At 47.9% G+C, this 20,161-nt stretch overlaps 1 protein-coding gene and 1 pseudogene across 2 annotated transcripts in view; one reads left to right on the forward strand and one right to left on the reverse strand.

Moving 5' to 3' along the window:
* Nucleotides 1-20,161, reverse strand: part of SPIDR (scaffold protein involved in DNA repair) — a 358,082-nt gene that overhangs the window by 18,243 nt on the left and 319,678 nt on the right. For both annotated transcript variants that reach the window (XM_057532500.1, XM_057532499.1), the window contains 6 exons: nucleotides 5,729-5,813; nucleotides 4,622-4,765; nucleotides 4,471-4,530; nucleotides 2,868-3,072; nucleotides 2,671-2,766; nucleotides 1,407-1,553 (listed from right to left, as the gene is read on the reverse strand). In XM_057532500.1, the coding sequence (XP_057388483.1) occupies nucleotides 1,407-1,553; nucleotides 2,671-2,766; nucleotides 2,868-3,072; nucleotides 4,471-4,530; nucleotides 4,622-4,765; nucleotides 5,729-5,813 (737 nt within the window). The remainder of the gene's footprint in view (nucleotides 1-1,406; nucleotides 1,554-2,670; nucleotides 2,767-2,867; nucleotides 3,073-4,470; nucleotides 4,531-4,621; nucleotides 4,766-5,728; nucleotides 5,814-20,161) is intronic.
* LOC103014035 (mortality factor 4-like protein 1) lies at nucleotides 8,236-10,144 on the forward strand (annotated as a pseudogene).

Below are 20,161 nucleotides of genomic sequence, written 5' to 3' on the forward strand. Positions count from 1 at the left end.
CCCCTCTCTGAGAGAGGTGAGGGGATGGGAGCGGCGGGCGGCTGGAAACCACAGGCTGTGGACAGGCTGCCTGAGTCTGCTCGAGTTTGGCCCTCTCGGCCTCCAGACTCACGGCCACCCTCCCCCGTGCTCCTCCAAACAGCAGCGCAATCATCTTCCTGCCAACAGCCAGCTACGGCTTTGCACCACAGTCGGTCCGTGGTGCTGAAAGAATCGCTTCATTTAAGACAAAAATCTGACCATCCCACCTCGTTAACACGGCCGGGGACAGCAGAACAGCACAGGGCCAGCCTGCCCACGACAGCCCCGCTCCGCCAGCACACGAAGCTCTCACGGCTGCCCGGCGTTTTCCACGTGCCCTCACCTGTCTGGAAGGCCTTTACCAACTCTGCCAGAGCAATCCCGAGGGCCCTGGCGCCCCACCCCTGCCGTCACTGCCCGCAGCCCCCAGCCCCCAGCCAGTCGCCCTCCGCGCGGCCCGGAGCAGGGAGCACTCAGTGTCCGCCTTCGCCACCAGCTCCATTTACTCCTCAGCAAGGCTTTGGGGTCAGTCCTGTTACCCCTGTTGCAGAGATGAGGAAGTGGGGACCCGGACACAGGGGACAGAGCCTGACTTCTTCAGGACCACCAGGCTGTAGCAGTTATGTTTCGGTACTAACGGTAAAAGGAAACGCAACGAAGGGAAAATCCAAACGGCCTCAACACAACGAACACGTGCTCAGTCTCACGAGCACACAGGGGCTGTGGGTTCAAGCATCAGTGGCGTCACAGCTTTTGCTGCTCATAAAAACCACAGCGGCGTTCAGGAATCTAGTGGTCCAAGGGTGGAAGAGACAGGCCCTCAATGTTACTTCTGGAATTTCTGTACTTTTGGGAAATTAATTCAGCAAATTACTTTCACAGACATTCCTGCCCTCCATCCACATCTCGCTCCCCTGTACTGAATTTGTTACCCTACCTGTCAGTTTTCCTCCTGACTAATCCACCCACAGATCTACTTCCTTGCCCTGTTTCGCCCCCCACCCTGGGTGCTACCTGAGGCCGCAGCCCCTCCGGCCCCTCCAGATGCCCCTGCAGCCTCTTCCCAGACTCTGGCGCTTATCCACCTGCCCTGTCAGCAGCCTTTGTAAGCCCTGCTCTCCTCCTGCCCCCACCCTGCACCTGACCAGCCCCCCTCCCCTGCCATCTCGGTTCAGGGCTCCTGTCCGTGCCTCCTACAGGTGAGGTCCTGGCGACAGGCACTCGGAGCACTGCAGGCTGCCGTCCTGTATCTGGTCGCATCTTTGTCACGCATCCAATGTCAGGCACTCAACAAATACTCGATGAACAAATGAGCAAATGAATATAAGGTAAGTGTGATACTTAAGGAAATACAAATACCTCTTCCATCAAAATCGACTACCCACCTTGGACGCTGCAAATGGAGTTGACCCGAGTGACAGAATCCAGCTCATCCAGCCTCACGGGGCTCGTCAGCTCCCAGGCACCAGAGGCCACACCCAGCTGGGGCTTTGGAAGCAGGAGGACAGTTCGTCCAACACAAACAACCTGACCTGCCAACAGAGACACTTCAGATTATTGCAGCTCTGAGGTTTGAAACAAGCGAGTTCTCCTGCCAGTAGAGATGTGTCCTTTGCCAGCCTCCTGGGAGCTGGGGGGACTGGGGGAGCCAAGGGCACCACTGTGCGGTTCCCGTGTGTCCAGAGACACAGCACCGTGCAGAAAGGAAGCCCAAAGCCTTGTGCACTAAGCTGTAAGAGCACACAAACACTAGGTTCAAATTCCATTCATAAAGGCAAATTCTGTGTCATGCAAGTTATATGCACTGAAAAATATACAGTCTAGGCAGGATCCTACTTTGATTCCTGGAAAAAAGTACTGACTAATCTAAGCATACAGTTAGGTCTCTGTATCTGCAGGTTCTGCATCTGCAGATTCAAACTAGCATGGATTCAAACAACGGTGGATGGAAAATATTTGGGAAAAAAGTTCCAGAAAGCAAAATTTGAATTTGCTGCACACCGGCAAGTAGTTACACAGCACTGACATTGTGTTAGGTTTCATAAGTGATCTGGAGAAGATTTAAAGTGTGGGAGGAGGGCTTCCCTGGTGGCGCAGTGGTTAAGAATCTGCCTGCCAACGCAGGGGACACGGGTTCGAGCTCTGGGCCGGGAAGATCCCACAAGCCGCAGAGCAACTAAGCCCGTGGGTCACAACTACTGAGCCTACGCTCTAGAGCCCATGTGCTGCAACTACTGAGCCCATGTGCCACAACTACTAAAGCCCCTGCTCCACAAAGAGAAGCCACCGCAATGAGAAGCCCGCGCACGGCAACAAAGGGTAGCCCCCGCTCGCCGCAACTAGAGAAAGCCCGCGCACAGCAACGGAGACCCAACGCAGTCAAAAATAAATAAATAAATTTATTTTAAAAAAAAATGTGGGAGGACGTGTGCAGCTCATATGCAGATACCACCATTTTACAGAAGGGACCTGAGCACCTGCAGGTCTTGGTGTCCGCAGAGGGGTGGATACTGAGGGACGAAAGCATGTGTTTAAATGTTCTAGCTTTTTATCTGTTTTGAAAAGTAATGCGCCAGGCAGTGGCTTCAGGCGGCTTCTGCACCTGTAAAGTGTGACCCCAGCGGACCACCCGTGAGTGACCACTGGCACCTCCTGCTGCTGCGCCGGCACTGCATGCAGGGGGTTCTGGTTCTGTCCGTGTGGCCATCACAGGGGTCTTGTCCGCAGTGGACTTCGGGATGGGGCCTGCATTTCCAGAGCAACACAGAGGCATCAAGAACCCACAAAGCCATTTTCGGGCATCTCTCAGTCACCACATCAGAGCCGTCAGGAAGAGGAACGCGTACCTTGGTCTCGGAGAGCGTCCCTGAAGAAGAAGCTCTTGGAGGTGGCCTCGGAGAGCGCGTCGCGGACTTCCTGGCCCAGCACGCATGAGGGGGCCACGCGCACAGGCACGGTTCTGGGGAGGCCCGAGCCCTCACCCTGTGCTTGAAGAGTAGCGTCGGTCACCACCAGCCACACCTCCCTTGGCTCCAGAAGCAAACTGTTCACCTAGGATTCAAGGACACACTCAGGCTGTTACCTTAGTAGCTTTTCTTAGAGCCAAAATTATTTTTTAAAAGCAATAATCTTAGATGATTATTATTAACACTAACAATTTCTGGTATCATTTCAATAAGTATTTCAAAACACGCAATAGCCTTTGCATGTCTTGGTCAGCAGCCCCCAGGACACGGCTGAGCCCTGTGAGTGCCCACCTCGCAGCTGGTTTAAGGGCTCCTCTGCGGGGGAGACCCGCCCGTCCTGGCTCCACTCTGCTCGCCCTCTGACCCACCAGGAAGCAGCCGTGCCCCTCCTCCCAACGCCATGTGTTCACACAGCTAGGGTGCTGATCCGCACACCGTCTTACCGGCAGCACACACACTCTGCTCTCCTGCTAGATGTAAGCTTCCCAGGGGTTAGGAATGGTCACGAACTGAATGCTTATGTCCCCCTCCGCTGCCTCTCCCCGCCCCACCAACTCATATGTTGGAGTCCTGCACTCCAACGTGGCGCGATGGTAATGGGAGATGGGGCCTCTGGGAGGTGATGAGGACACAATGGCACTCGCCATGAGGATCCAGTAGATGCAAATGGGGATGAGGATTTGGCTGGCAAGGCCCCCGTCAGGGGACCAGCAGGGCTGGCCTGCGAGAACCTGGCTGACACGAGGTTCAGCTGGTGCTGCTGGCGTGGATGGTGTGGTCAGGCTGAGGATCCCACGTGGCGGTTGACACGACCGGGCGGAGGAGGTGACGGCACGGTCAGGAGCTGTGACTCGGTGGCGGGGGGGCGCTCACGTGGTTGGGAGGGAGATTACATACAGGAAGTTAGAGAAAGTTACAGGGAGGGAGACGAGAGCCCTCGAGTTCCGGGACAGGTGCTGAATCTCTCCCAAGTGCCTACGAGCGAACAGGGAGTGGCTGTGACACGTGGCTGTCCGGCTCTGAGTTGAGGTCCAGTGGAGGCTCCTGCAGGACTGAGGGCCGAGAGCAGCCCTCCCCCGGCCTCGGCCCTCTGACTTGGGTGCCGCCCGGCGACCACAGGCTCCTCTCGACGGCGGGAGAAAGAGACCTTAGAATTGGCTGAGCTCCACCCTGAGGTTCCCACTTTCACCCCGGAAAGGAGGCTCCAGCTGCTTCTTCCTTTCTACAGCCTGCCTGTGTCAGAGAGGAGCCGACGGGCCCGGTCTGAGAACCGGGCGGGTTTCCCTGGCGGCTGCACGCCCGGCGCTTCACCAGGGGCTGCAGCCCCACCTGCACAAGGAACGGGCTGACTACCGCGTCAGCACAGAGTGCACACAGCTCAAGTTCAGCAGTGTTTTTCTCTTTTGCTACTCCAGCAGTTTCTGAGAGAGATTATCCTTTAATAAGCTATGCAACACGTTCTGAGAAAAGAGAGATGGATTACCTGTGGTCTTTGGTAAATCACTCTGGCATAGAAACTGCAACGGGTACAGGGGCCATCAGTCTGGAAAGGTATTGAAAACAGAGAGGAATGTCTCCCCAAGCTCACAGACACAGCAAAGTAACTGAGACCAGGGTACAAACAAAGACGCCACCTGGAGAATTTCTCTTAAGAAGCGGGGAATTGGAGGCTGGTAAAGCTTCGAAATAGAGTCTTCTTCAATTGCATCAATTTGTCCCAGGTTTGGATGAGCAGTGAGGATGTAACAGAAGCTAGGAGGAGGCAGATGAGTTTTTTCCTGTTCAAAATGAAGGCAAAAGTAGAACATGAATGTATTGTTAAAAGACTCAAATACACTATTAATATAAATCTACTCTTTAATAAAGACCTCTTTATTCACAGATGCAGGCTGTTTCTCTGGAAGGCTCTGTAAGAGACGGGTTATGTTGTTTCCCTCTGGAAACAAGCATAAGAACTTCTGTGCTTTTGAGTTTATTACCAATTGAAGATTTCATCTTAGAAGTTTATTCTTCAGAGTACACTGAAGACACCATTTAGAAACATCTTCCCTGGAAGTAACCTAGAACTGGCATTCCTGACCACTAGGCTGCTGGTCTAGCACAGGACAGAGCCACCGTCTCGGCCTGTGCTAGGAAGTCAGCTACCACACAAGCAAGGTAGCCCCACTTCTCAGCTTGGGGAGCTAAAGCCCAAAGCAGCCGCTGCCAGCCTGCTGGACAGGGCTCAGGGCGGGGAGGAGGCACACATTTTCATCCGTCGATTTTGCTACCTGTGAGCAACTGACTACCATAAACAATGTGATGAGGAAGGAAAGGGAAATCCCTGGCTGAGCTGGTGGGTGAACCGATACCCATGGATTCTGTTTACTGAGTTTTTGCTCTAATTGGTGACTAAGCGTTGGTTCTACTACTGACTGGAAGGTGGCAGGGAAACCACCCGCTTCTTGTTCGGTGCGAGGCTGAGGCCCTCAGTGCGCAGTGGCCCGTGACGATGGGGGTCGAGAGGCGTCGCGAAAAGTAACCTCAGGAGGCATGCGTGCGGCACCCTGTGGAAGGCAGCCAGGCCCCAGCCTGTGAGCGAGGCGAGTGGGTCTGGATCTCTGTACCGGCTCCCACCCTCCCTCTGGACCTGGGCTTCTTGGGATGTGCACTGTGGGCTGGCACTGGCTCAGCGCCTGGTGCCCACAGAGCAGGTGCGATGGGGGGCGTGGGGTTGGGGGACGCTGCAGTGCTGGGCTTACCTCGAAGGCTGGCCCGTGGCCTGGTGCTTTCAGAGGCGCCACTGGAGGCCACATGGTGTCAATCAAACTGAAAAGCTCCGTCATCCTGGAAAAAGAAGAGATGGCCTGGTCAGTGAGCTGCTCATAGGCAGACCTGCTCCACAGACACCAGGCCAGATGCCAAGGAGCTGCCATTCAGGACCATGAAGTCAGGGGCACACAGACAGACAGACAGACCTTGGGGCCTGACTGCACAAGGACAGGAAGGAGACTGTTCATTAAATTATGATGCATCTGATATACCTGGAGAAAACTCTAACTCGAAAAGATACATGCATCCCAACGTTCACAGCAGCACAGCTTACAATAGCCAAGACATGGAAGCAACTTAAATGTCCACCGGCGGAGGAGTGGATAAAGAAGTTGTGGTGCACACATACAATGGAATACTACTCAGCCATAAAAAAGAATGAAATAATGCCATTTGCAGCAACGTGGATGGACCTAGAAATCAACATACTAAGTGAAGTAAGTCACAAACAGAAGGACAAATATCATATGATACCACTTATATGTGGAATGTAAAAAAATGATACAAATGAACTTATTTACAAAACAGAAATAGACTCACAGACATAGACAACAAACTTACGCTTACCAGAAGGGAAAGGGAGAGGCATAAATTAGGAGTTTGGGACTGACAGACACACACTACTATATATAAGATAAACAACAAGAACCTACGGTATAGCACAGGAAACTATATTCAGTATATTGTAGTAACTATAATGGAAAAGAATCTGAAAAAGAATATATACATATATGTACATGTATAACTGAATCACTTTGCTGTACACCTGAAACCCTGTAAATCAACTATACTTCAATAAAAAAACTATAAAAAATTATGAGGCAGCCACTGAAATGGTTACACAGAAAATATTTAAGGACACGGAAAGACATTCACAATACCCTGCTAAGTGAAAAGCAGACAACAAATTATAATGTCTCTCTCTCTAAAAGATAAAAAAATGTTGTTAGTGGTTATCTGAGTAGAACTTAAAGGTGACGTTTATTTTCTTCCTTTGGTTTATGTATTTCCTATATTTTGCAAAACAAATATGTGTCACTCATAGAATAAAAAATTATCAATAAGTTATCTAAAATAAAGAATATAGCCAGACACAAAAAGACAAATAGTGTATGAGTCCACTTATATGAGGTCCCTACAGACAAATTCACAGAGACAGACAGTGGTTGACAGAGGCTAGGGAGTTAGTGTTTCATGGGGACACAGCTTCACTTTGGGAAAATGAGAAAGTTCTGGAGGTGGATGGTGGTGATGGTTGCACAACAATGTGAATGTACTTAATGCTACTTAAAAATGGTTAAGGTGGAAAATTGTATGTAATGTACATTTTACCACAATTTTAAAAATCCTGTTTTAGTTGCAAAAAAAAAAAGAATATACATCACAAAGACTTATTAGACTTTGCCTTAAGTTTCAACAATGGTTAATTAATTAATTAATTAATTAATTTTTATTTTTGGCGGCATTGGGTCTTCATTGTTGGGTCTTTGTTGCTGCACGTGGCTTTCTCTAGTTGCGGCGAGCGGGGGCTACTCTTCGTTGCGGTGCGCAGGCTTCTCATTGTGGTGGCTTCTCTTGTTGCAGAGCATGGGCTCTAGGCGCGTGGGCTTCAGTAGTTGTGGCTCGCGGGCTCTAGAGCACAGGCTCAGTAGTTGTGGCGCACGGGCTTAGTTGCTCCGTGGCATGTGGGATCTTCCCGGACCAGGGCTCGAACCCGTGTCCCCTGCATTGGCAGGTGGATTCTTAACCACTGCGCTACCAGGGAAGTCCCTTAACAATGTTTATATATAATAATGTTGTTTACTTTTTGAAAAGCTTGTGGCCTTAATAATTAATGTTACATATTCTTATTTCTCTCAACATTTAAGAGCAAGTACTATTTTAAGTGCTTAGGATCCAGCAGTTAACAAAGTTGAAACACTCAGAACTGAGAATGAGGGTCTCAGCATCACGGAGAACAAGACTCAAAGCTTCCCACAGTCTTTTAGCCCCTCACACCAAACACAACAGAAACGTGGCCTGCAGGGCGTGGCCTACAGCCAACACCAAGATTCTGGGTCCAAATCAAGCACAAAAGCGGTAAGCAAAGGGGGACACACGAGGGAAATTCACTCTCTCCCTCTCCTGACAGCAGCTGTTTGTGTGGGTGACTGGACAGGGCTGGGCGACCAGGGCCAGCTGAGGTTCAGAGGCAGCTGGCTGGACACCGGGTGGACGCTGGCGGCCCGCTGCGCCTCTCTCCCAGGCGTCGTCCACCCACTCCTGCCCTGAACATCCTGATTCTTTCCACACAGCTCCCTGAAGGACAGGCACCGAAGTGCCAGCCCACGTGAGGGGCTGGAGACTCGGTGAACGAATAACCAGCACTCACACGGTCTCATACACACGCCCACAACTTCTGAGAACCTCGCAAAAACAGAGTCACGTGGTGCATGGCATGTCGAGTTGGCTTTCGTCATTCGGCACCACGTGCCCGAGATCCATGCGAGCTGCCGCGCTGTCGGCAGCTCGTCCCTGTTGACTGCTGAGTGCCGTCCGTGGCGTGGATGTGGCGCAGCTTGTTTACCGTTCACCTTTGAGGAACAGCTGGGTTGTTTCCAGTTTGTGGCTATTACAAACACTTGGGTACAGATTTTTGTGTGAATGCAGATATCTGTTTCTCTGGATAAACGCCCAGGAGTGCAGCTGCTTGGATAAGTGTGTTCAGTTTTTAAAGGAACTGCCAGCTCTGCTCCTGGGGGGCCACACCACCTTACACGCCCACCTGCAACATATGAGAGATGGTTTCTTCCCATCCTCACTGGCATCCGATGTTCTCACTGTTTTTCGTTTTAGTTTTTCATGTTTAGCTGCTTAGGAGCATGGTAATATCTCACCATGGTCTTGACGTGCTTTTTTCTTAAGGACAGTCATGTCGAACACCTTTCCGTGTGTTTATTTGCCGTGTGACATCCTCTTTGGAAATGTCTCTTCATGTCCTTTGCCCATTTTCTAATTGGAGTGCTTATGTGTGTGTGTGTGTGTGTGTGTGTGTTTACTGTTGAGTTTTGAGACTTCATTACATAGTCTACGATATAAGGTTTGCAAATATTTTCTCACGGTCTGTAGCTTGTCTTTTCATTCTCTTAACACAATCTTTCGCAGAGTAAAAATTTTTAATTTTGATAAAGTCCAACTAACTGATTTTTCCTTTCATGGATCATGCTTTTGTTGTCACATCTTAGAACTCCTTACTCAACAAGTCCTAAAAGTTTTCTTTATAGTTTTATGTTTTATATTTAAACCTAAGATCTATTGTGAGGTATGAGATTTAGGTTGAGATTAATTTTTTGCCCATATACATCCAGTTAGTTGAAGACTATCCTTCCTCCACCAAATTGCTTTGTTTGCACCTTGGTCGGGAATCATTTGGCCGTAACCCCACAGGCCGCTCCCCAAGCTCTCTCCACTGATCAGCGTCATCCCTCCACCAATGCCGCAGTTTCCTGTAGCCATAAGTTCTGAAATTGGGTGTGATTCCTCCCACTTTATCCTTTTTTCAAAACTGTTTTATCTACTCTAGTTCCTTTGCATTTCCAGACAAAGCCAATCAGGAGCAGTATGCAGAGGGGAAGGTGAGAGGGGTTGCCCCTGGAAAGAAGACTTCTGGTCTGCAACAGAAAAATGTTGAAGTGAAGACAAAAAAGTACAAACAGAAAACACCTGGAAATGGAGACGGTGGTAGTACGAGTGAGACACCTCAGTCTCCTCGCAAGAAAAGGGCCCGAGTAGCTTCTACTGTTGAAAATGAGGAAACATTCATGTACAGAGTTGAAGTTAAAGTAAAGATTCCTGAAGAACTAAAACCATGGCTTGTTGAAGACTGGGACTTAATTACCTGGCAAAAACAGCTCTTTTATCTTCCTGCCAAGAAGAATGCGGATTCCATTCTAGAGGATTCTGCAAATTACAAGCAATCTCGAGGAAACACAGAAAATAAGGAGTATGCTGTTCATGAAGTTGTGGCAGGGATCAAGGAATACTTCAATGTAACGTTGGGCACTAGCTGCTCTGTGAACATGAGAGACCACAGTATGCTGAAACCCTCGCAGATCACCCTGATGCACCACGTCCCAGGTGCGCGGAGCGCCACATCTACTGAGATTATCTGTACGTACTGGAGCGATGTTGGCCTATGCACCTCTGGATGAGAAGAGCCTTGCTTTATTACTGAGTTACCTCCATGATTTCCTAGAATACCTGGCAAAGAACTCTGCAACTCTGTTTAGTGCCAGTGGTTATGTAGTGGCTCCTCCTGAGTACGAGCGGAAAGCTGTGTGAGGTGCTTATCCGCACTCGTGTTTGGATCTCTGTAAACACGTTTTTGTTTCTTAGTCCTTCTCTTGTACAAATGATGTACTTTGGAAATGTTAGTGTATAACAGAAGTGATGTTTTTTTTTTTTTTTTTTCAAAACATTTAGCGTTGAACTCTGTGTTCTTGTGTCTCTCTTTTTTTTTTTTTTTTAATTTATTTTATTTATGGCTGTGTTGGGTCTTCGTTTCTGTGCGAGGGCTCTCTCCAGTTGTGGCAAGCGGGGGCCACTCTTCATCGTGGTGCGCGGGCCTCTCGCTATCGCGGCCTCTCTTGTTGCAGAGCACAGGCTCCAGACGCGCAGGCTCAGCAATTGTGGCTCCCGGGCCCAGCCGCTCCGCGGCATGTGGGATCTTCCCAGACCAGGGCTCGAACCCGTGTCCCCTGCATTGGCAGGCGGATTCTCAACCACTGCGCCACCAGGGAAGCCCGTGATGTTTGTTTTCTGTTTGATTTTAAACAGAAAATAAAAGGGGTTACAGCTCCTTTTTTTTTTTTTTTTTTCATTTCAAAGTTGCTACCAGAGAATTCAACGATGGACGAGAGAGAGACGTGCCGCAGTGTTTTACTGCTTAGCTGACAAAGCTGCGCTTGAATGCTGGCGGTTCTATTCCTTTGACACCGTGCACTTTGATAACGTGTGTTAATGCTGTGCGACGAAACGCCCTGATTCCCAGCGCCTAAGGTTCCGTTCAGTGTGTATAACTGAACACACTCGTCCATTTGTGCCCCCCCTTCTTTACGGTGCTTACAGTGAAGAGTCCATCCTTTGCAAGTCATCCATGTTGCTCCTTAGGCATTTCATCTTTGCTCAGATTGTCAGAGAATGGTGGCTTGTTTCCTGGTTTTTGTATTGGTGTCTAATCACTTTTTAACATGACAGACACAATGCATTGTGTAGCTACAGTTTTCTGGAAAAGTCAATATTTTAGAAATTGTTTTTCAGATCTTCAATAAATTTTTTCCTTAAATTTCAAAAAGAAAAAAAAAGTTTAGAATAGGCCTGGATATATCTACAGACATTTTTGCTGGGACTTTCATGGGTACTGCATCAAGCCTACACCATCTTTTGGGGAGAACCAGCATCTTTACAACGTTGAGTCTTCCACTCCATGAACGCGGCACACCTTTCCATTTATTTAGATCTTCTCTGATTTCTTTAATCAGTGTTTTGTAGTTTGCAGCATACAAGTCCTGACATGTTTTGTTAGATTTATACCTAAATACTCCTTTTTGGGCAACTGTAAATGCTGTATTTTTAATTTTGGTTTTCAAGGGTTCATTGCTAGTATATAGAAATGTGACTGATCTGTGAATGTTAATCTTGTATGCTGCTACTTTGCTGAACTGATTTACTAGTTTTAGGAATTTTTTTTTTTTCTTTTGTAGATTCCTTGGGATTTTCGACACAGACCATCATGTCATCTGAAGTAGAGACAGTTTTATTTCTTCCTTTCTGTCTTTTTGCTTTTCCTTGTCTTATTGTGATGGTTAGTCTATTTAGTACTTTTAAAGTACCCTACCAGAATCTAACATTTAACTTCCACTTTTAAACATGCTGATATAGGAGAAAACTCTGAGAGGACGTCCAGGACAGCAAATACAATAAACAGCACGTGAAGAGTGTCAGGGTGTGATGCTGGCGGCAGAACGCTGGCAAAGCTGGATGAAGAGAACAAGGCTGACACTTAAAGGTCAAATTCACTGCCCTGTTCCCTCACGTGTAGACCGATTTCTCTCATTTCTTCCCTCTTCCTCCCCACCCCCCAGCCCGATGATGAAACTACTCAAAGAAAAGCTGGGCCAGGACTACAAAAACTACTAATCCAGGTGGACTTTCAGAGAAAAAACAAACACACCCCTTGTCATTCTATGCACATCTGCTTGAAGCTCAACGCCTGCTTTTACCAACTGGACTGGCCGTTTTGGTGACTTAAAAAAGTGGTAGAATACTACCGAGAGAGTCAGCCTTTTATTATCTATTTGCTAAGTCTGGGAATCTAAATTTCATATACTCTTTGTCTTCCATATAACCTTGTGAACAAATAATGGAAAAAGGATACCTTAATTTCCTCAAGAAACAGGTCATAATCTATCTGCCAACAGGCTTTTACTGCAGCTGGCTTTGCTAAATCTTAGACTTTTAGAAAAATTACCTAAAGATGAACTTTCCTAGTGGGCAAGGTGGGTAAACTTGAAAAGCGACCTTTGCGAAGGCAAGCGTGGCTGGTGACTGGAGTGCCCTGGAGTGAGCGAGCGCCGCAGCTCCTTGGGGGGGGGCCAAGCACACTCCCCCAAGGCCAGTCCCTGTGGCCCAGACCCCAGGGCCTCCGCTAGGGCTGGCTCAGCTCTTCCGTCTCTCCAAGGCAAAGGCCGCCTCTGAGTGTGACCAGCTGCTGCAAGTGTTAAGAGGTGCCTTCTCGCACATCTTCACTTGGGGAGACCCCCCAGGAGAGACGGATGAGGATGGCTGCACCACACTCTTTGAATCTAACTGGACTGCTTGAGACTTGGGACTGCAACAGAGATGGCGGGTCAGCGGGAACACTGCTCCTCACGCCCCCAGGCCTCGGGGCTCCCGCTCCCACTCCCGCCCCCCATGCTTCTGGAGATGGGTATTCGCTCTGGGGGGCCTGGAGCCCGCGGGGTGCAGAGCGGACGCCTTCATCTGCACTGCAGGTGAGCCCTGAAACCTCCTGGCCCCGTTGTGCTCCCTGCAGGACTCTGATTCTCCCACTTCTAAGCCTGCAGCGGCTGAGGGGGGTGGGAGCAGCGCAGGCTTTCTGGGAGGGTGCAGCAGCACGAGGTAGCTAGAAACGGCCAACCGCCTGGGATACATGCCTTCTACAGGCTGAGACACAAGTCTGGCTGGCTGAATACCTTGTTCATGCTGCAAAGGCCTTTGGGTATTGATTAAAACAAAACAAGACAACATTTTCCAGCTCATTTGCAGTAAAAAAAATTACAAATACAGAGCACTGTAGTTAACTTCAAAAACATTTTCTGATTTGTTGCTTTAATAATTACCAGCTCCCTAAGAGAGAAAAAAGTGTTGCAAAGATTAAGCGTTAGTACACAAATAGAGATACTTACCTGGAGCAAAGCTACTCATTTCTTAGAATGAGAAAACCCATTCTGTTGCCTGCATTTTGTTGTTTGTGGGATATTCTGGAAGGTGTAAAAATCTAAGTAGAAAATACACAAATGAGTCACACAGGGAGGGGACCGACTTGAGGCCATCTCTGAAAAAAGTCTCACAAATTCAGCATAAGAGTCTGAAACGATGCCCACATTCAGGTGTCTCTCCTGGACGGACGAGAGCCCAGGTTTGCCCTCCAGGGAAAACAATCGAGCCGAGACCCATCAACTGCTGCATTTCTGGCTGAGAAAGGCGGCCTGTAACCCTCACCCCCGACGCGCTCCGTTGCTCTGACAAGAGGAAGAGGACCGGGGCTAGTCCCGCGGCAGCCACGGCAGCGCTGCCTGGCGCAAAGAAGAGGCCACGAGAGCGGAGTGCGCCTGAGGACGACAGCAAGAGGAGTTTTAGAAACGCCACAGGTGGACGGGGAAGGAGCAGGGGCTCTGGCCTCGCCACTATCCGGAAGGATGCTGAGTGTACATGTCTCACACTGATTTTACAGACCGTGCAGCCTCCCTGTACGGAGGGCGATGGCCAGTGTCTCCTGGAAGCAGGTCCCCGGCTGCAGCCCGTGGGGAGGCAGCAAGGCGGAGAGCTCTCCCTGAGCTCACCAGGTTGTTCCCCGACACGCCTGCTCACCGGGCCTGTTTTCTGTGTTATTTTAGAGTTATTTTTCCATCTGATACTGCCTCATCTAACTACTCCCAAATCTTCACCGGGTAATCTAAGACTGCCTGAATCACTTTCTTTTGGGTGTGGGTGCAGTGGAATTTGCTGCAGAAGATTTAAACCACAGTGGTGACGTCACCTCAGGATGGGATGCAACCTGTTCACCGAGTTAATTCGTCCTCAGAGAGCTCAGAATTTTTTTTTTAAACCAAGCATTTAAATGTTCCTAAAATTTTTTCACGCAGTTGCTAATTTCTCTGTACCTACTGTTATGTAGTACTCATGGCTTTCTAATAAGACAGATTACCTGGAGATGGAATATCTCAGACCAGGGATTCTGAAAGTGGGGTCTGGAGACCCCTGGGTCTGTAAGACCCTTTCAAGGGACCCGCAAGGCCAGAACTATGTCCTGAGACCTTCTTTTCCCTTCTCGCATGAGTGTACAGTGGAGTTTTCTAGAGGCTGCACTATGTGCGATACAGGACTGACTGAATGCAGAGCAGAGATGACAACCTGTCGTTTCCTCTTAGTCCAGACATTAAAGCGATCTGCAGAAAACATGAAATAAGGCTGCTCTTCTCACTAAGGTGGTCTCGGTTTACAAAATATTTTTCATAAAAATTCTATTTATGTTATTATTTAATGGGTTTATTTTTAGGATTTTTAGGTGAACTAATAAATATTTAATTTTTTTCCATTTTATTTTCTAATATAGTAATTATTGATCAATATAACCACATTAAAAAAATCTCCTTGGGGGTCTCAGTAATTTTGAAGAGTATTAACAGGTCCGGAGACCATGAAGTCTGGAAGTGATCTCTAACCCTCAGTGCCGCTCAAGATCCACTCTCTACCATCTACCTCCCTCCCTCCGTCTCCCTCTGTGCCCTCGACTGTCTTCCAGAAGGTAGCTTGTGTCACCTCACGTCCTTTTATGTCACCCTCATACACACATGAGACAACCTCAAATCAACTAAACAAACTTTTGCCTTGAGACTGAAATGCATTTCCTTCAGAGGTCTGGCTGCCAGAGCAGACACTACCAGATGGCCCTGGAGATCATGAGCAAACTGATAGGAGCCATGGCAACCTTGAGATCCTGAGGAGGTTAGATAATCAGTGACTAAACTACATCATTATGCTGGTGAGATAGGGAAATGGGGCAGTCACTTTGGAAAACACTTTGGCATAGACCCAGCAATCCCCCTTCTAGCTATCTACCCAAGAGAACTGAAGACTTATGTCCATATGTGCATCATGAATGTTCATAGCAGTATTACTATTCATAACAGCCAGAAAGTAACATGGAAGCACCCAAATGTGCATCAACTGATGAATGGATAAATAAGTCTGGTGTATCCATACAACAGAGTATCAGGCAGCCATAAAAAGGAGTGAAGTACTGACACATGATACAACATGGATGAACCTCGAAAACATGATGGTCAGTGGAAGAAGCCAGGATGGTTCCTTTGTACGAAGTGTTCAGTATACGCAAATTCACAGGACAGAGTGCAGATTAGTGGCTGCCGGGGGCTGGAGGGTGGGGAGTGGCTGCTCATGGGGAAGGCGTCTCTTTTGGGGGTGATGACGCTGCTTCTGAATGAGACAGTGATGGCATCACGTCGGTCGGGCATTCTGACCTCAGAGGCCACTCTCTGCTAAGAATATCCCATAAATACCTTAGAGATGTGGGGAATTACTAAACATTTTCCAAGCTTAGTTCAATGAATTTCAGGACAATATTTTTCAAATTTTATTCAACAGATAGAGAAACTGAAGAAAGGAAATTAAAGACACACAACTGAAATTAAGCCTTCTGCACTATTCCTTTGCTTAAATTTATTATATAACTATGAAAGATAAATTTGTAACTTTGGAAGTCCTCACATTTTGTAGGCTATCTGCTAGTAATATTAAAAAATGTCTTTCCTAATCTAGATTCTTTCCTCAAGATCTAGGATATAAAAATATTAACTAGCACAACTTTGTATTATAAAACAAGTTCTTTGCACATTTCTGTTCTGCCTCGGCAGGAAATGACACACACACACTCAGTTACAAGGGAAATAAGGAATTCTTGCTGCATGCTGCTACCTGGAACTGCAGACAGTTCTTAGGCTGGTCTCATTCCCAGGTGGTCCTTATCATTTCAAAAGTGTCACATGATCTACTCACCAGTGTGGAAGCAGGAACACCCACTTTCCACATAAAATCTGTCAGCCCAGGTTTTCTGATAGATGCATATACTTTTTACCAAACGTTCTCACCAGTGTGCTCTGATACTTTGAAACAAACCTGCCTCCTCACAGTCTATTCTATTACCATGAGTTCACATATGAAGTAGCCTCCCTTCATACACTCTTCCAAAGACAGCCTGCTGTTCCCGTTGGGAAAACTATAAGGAAAACCATGGAGGAAACCAGAGGACTGCAGTGATCTTGGGGGGATGGGGCGTCACCAGGAGGAGCACGCTGGGGGTGATGCCTGGACACCCAGCACATTTTTGTTCCTTGAATCTGGCGGTGGCTTCATGGGTGGCCCTACAGTCGTTCAATACGCTCTGCAACTGGGCATCGCCCATGCGTCTGTCGTGTTTCCCCATAAAGATCCGTAAAGAAGGAGACAGGTGCGCACACAATGACGTCTGTTGCTGGGAAGCGGCAGAAACCGAAAATGGACACCCTTAAAGATACCAAAGGGAAAAGCAACCATTCTTCTTTGTTTACAGACATGCCTACGTTCACGAGAAAGATGTGGAATGAACACCAGTGGAGAGGGGAGTATTAAATTCCCTTTACTCTTTGTGTGACTTTTTACAGCAGCAACCAGTGAAAGCACAGACTGTACTGCTACCTCCCTTGCACATAATGCTGAAATGCCTGATCTGAGGCTGCTCACATGAGGTCCCGGTCCAGGTCCAGGGGCCGTCGGGACCATCCTCTCCACTGTCAGTGATTCTATGGAGAGGAGCAAATGCTCTTGCTTAAAAAAAAAAAAAAAAAAACAGGGCTTCCCTGGTGGCGCAGTGGTTGAGAATCTGCCTGCCACTTCAGGGGACACGGGTTCGAGCCCTGGTCTGGGAAGATCCCACATGCCGCGGAGCAACTAGGCCCGTGAGCCACAATTACTGAGCCTGCACGTCTGGAGCCTGTGCTCCGCAACAAGAGAGGCCGCGATAGTGAGAGGCCTGCGCACCGCGATGAAGAGTGGCCCCCGCTTGCCGCAACTGGAGAAAGCCCTCGCACAGAAACGAAGACCCAACACAGCCAAAAATAAATAAATAAGTAAATAAATAAATAAATAATTCCCATTAAAAACAAAACAAAACAAAACAAAACAGTAATGAAAATGATCTTTCTTAAAAGTCATATTTTCATTAATAAGTGTCTAAGTAAACAGAAAAGAAAAATGCCGAACTAAACCTGAGGCGCTCAGCGTGATTATTTACTGTGGATCTGATGCTCCTCCTGGTCACTCGAGATAATTCCAGCACAGATGGCTCACTGCTGCTGTTTAACAAAAACAATGGAAAACACCAAGAATCTAACATCAACACCCCTGACAAGAAATGGTCAGACTTCTGACTTGAGGGCCGGGGACTGTGACTATAAAGCAAACGGGAAATTCACAGAAACGAATTCCCCTAAAACTGGAAGTAATTACGCGTGAGCTGTAGCCCCAAAGATGCAGCCGCTGGACTCTGACGGACCGGGCTCCAGGCCCACCTCACAGACGTGCAGCCAGGTTCTTACTTAGTCCCAGGAGCTTCAGGGTCTTTATTTAACAACACAATAATCTGTTTTTCAATAAAGACTGATTTATTTTGTCTTGAATTTGGTGGTGGCATCACGGGTGATGCCTGTAGTGAACTGTAGTGAACAATGCCACCACCTAATCTGCCATCTAGTTGGAGAGTTGAAGGAAAGGAAAGAGAGGCTACAGTGACAGTGAAACTTCTTTTCTTTCCACTTCCGTGTCCCACGTGAAAAGACAGGCATTTCACTGGTAAACTTATAAAGATTTAAGAGTGTTCTACCTATAATAAAAATGCGCCACAACAAAGAGCCCGAGCGCTGCAACGAAAGATCCCACATGCCTCAACTAAGAGCCAATGCAACCAAAAAAAAGGGCTTCCCTGGTGGCGCAGTGGTTGAGAGTCCGTCTGCCAATGCAGGGGACACGGGTTCTAAGCCCTGGTCTGGGAATATCCCACATGCCGCGGAGCAACTGGGGCCGTGAGCCACAATTACTGAGCCTGCATGTCTGGAGCCTGTGCTCCGCAACGAGAGGCCGCGATAATGAGAGGCCCGCGCACTGCAATGAAGAGTGGCCCCCACTTGCCACAACTAGAGAAAGCCCTCGCACAGAAACAAAGACCCAACACAGCCATAAATAAATAAATAAATTAATTAATTAATTTAAAAAAACTGTAATTTTAAAAAATGCATAAGATTCTGCAAATTTGACAAGGGACTTAATGAAAGCATAATTAAGTGTTTGCACTTCATATTTGAGATTAACAAGGAACACCCCACCTAGCTTCTGAATCACATGACCCAGGGCTCTCACAATAACGGCTACTGCCACAGGCTGTTACCCTGAGAGAGGGAGAGAAAGAACCGTACTGATGTATGCCATGTTCAGAGCTGCAATCAGTCCTCAATGCTTACTTTCCAACCACGTGGCCCTAGGAGCTGGCTGGGGGCTGGGTGGCCTGACACACCACCTCCCAATTTTGAACAGAATAGCTCCACGTGGGTTTGTTATTAACACGGAGCTTCCTCTTTGGATTCTATTTTTTAAAAGTTCAAAAGTTTTAAAACTACTGGTCCCTTACTGGTAGGTAATTATGATTTTTGTGAGAACAGTGCAGGGAGAGGGGGAGTACTGAGATCTGTAAGAGAAGGAATGAATGAAAAAGCAAAAAAATAATCCTGCCCATTTGCTGAATTCGAGACTTACCGTGCTGCCAGGTAAATGCACTCGATGAATGACCAACCTGGAGGGACACGGAGCAGTTGCTTTTATGTTCTTGTATCAGCTGACCTTCCTTCTGGTTTCTTTGATCCCTGTTTTAACTAAATCTCTCTGTACTTTTTAACTCCACTGGCTTCATTACCCATTCTCTCCCATTATTATCAGACAATTGACAAGGCCAGCAATTTCCAACTGGATTTATTTTCTTTCCTGGAAAAAAATGGAACACTTCCAACTCCTAGTTATCGTTCTTCTAAGTTACTCATCTTTCTCTTCCTGTTTTATTTGTAAAAACAAGACAAGAAAGACTTACATCAATGTGGGCCAGAGTTTTACTTTTTAGTTAATTAGAAAAGAGAAAGGAGGAGGAGGGAGGGAAGAACCACTGCTTCTGCGGTGTTTTAGGGTGTGCAGGGCCGCTTCCGTGTGTGAGCTCATCAAATCACCCAACCCCCGGGGGAGGCAGAGCTACTCTTCCAAGGCCCCCGCCTTCCCCTCTGCTGCCTCCGTTCAGTGACCAGTGACGCTCCCTCCAGAAGCTTTGGGTTTGCTTCTGAACAGCAAGTCCCCTCGCGTCAGCCAGGCCGACACAGCCAAATCACCCCAAGTGAACTGGGTTCTACTCTGTCCCCCAGTCACTGGGGGAAGGTGGTGGAGCAAGGAGGTAGACCTGAGCCACTTCTGAGATTTTGCTACTAAAAGAATTTTTATATGGCCAAGAACTACTGAGACAGTTTGCTTAGGTTCAGACTTCATCCTTTCTTAGTCAGGTTTTTACTGAATGCTCTGTTAACTGCTACGGAGGCTAAATAACACTTGGCTCCAGCGTGACAGTCTATTTTTGGTCAAAAGATAACAGGAATGACCTTATGGGTGGGAACGTGCTCTTCCATGGGTGTCTGCCTAGCAACCAGACGAACCTACAAGTCACACCCTGAAGGCCTTCTCGGCGAAGCCCCACCCACTCCAGCAAAAACCTTCTTAGATTGTCAGTGCTTCCCCACTGGAAGGTCAGACTGAACTGTGACTTCATCCCTGCGTCCACACCCAGGTGCTGTGTTAACGAATGACTGATGGAGAGAGACATGCAAGGACCGGTCAGAGCAGAACTTCTTTACCTAACTGACGACAGGGTGAATTTATTTTTATTAGTTAGTTTTTGAAACACTATTAGGGCAGTAATCTTGACAATAGTTAACGCTTGGCCTACACAGTTCAAATGA

The sequence above is a fragment of the Balaenoptera acutorostrata genome, chromosome 17 (assembly GCF_949987535.1).
Source record: "Balaenoptera acutorostrata chromosome 17, mBalAcu1.1, whole genome shotgun sequence".
NCBI lineage: Eukaryota > Metazoa > Chordata > Mammalia > Artiodactyla > Balaenopteridae > Balaenoptera > Balaenoptera acutorostrata.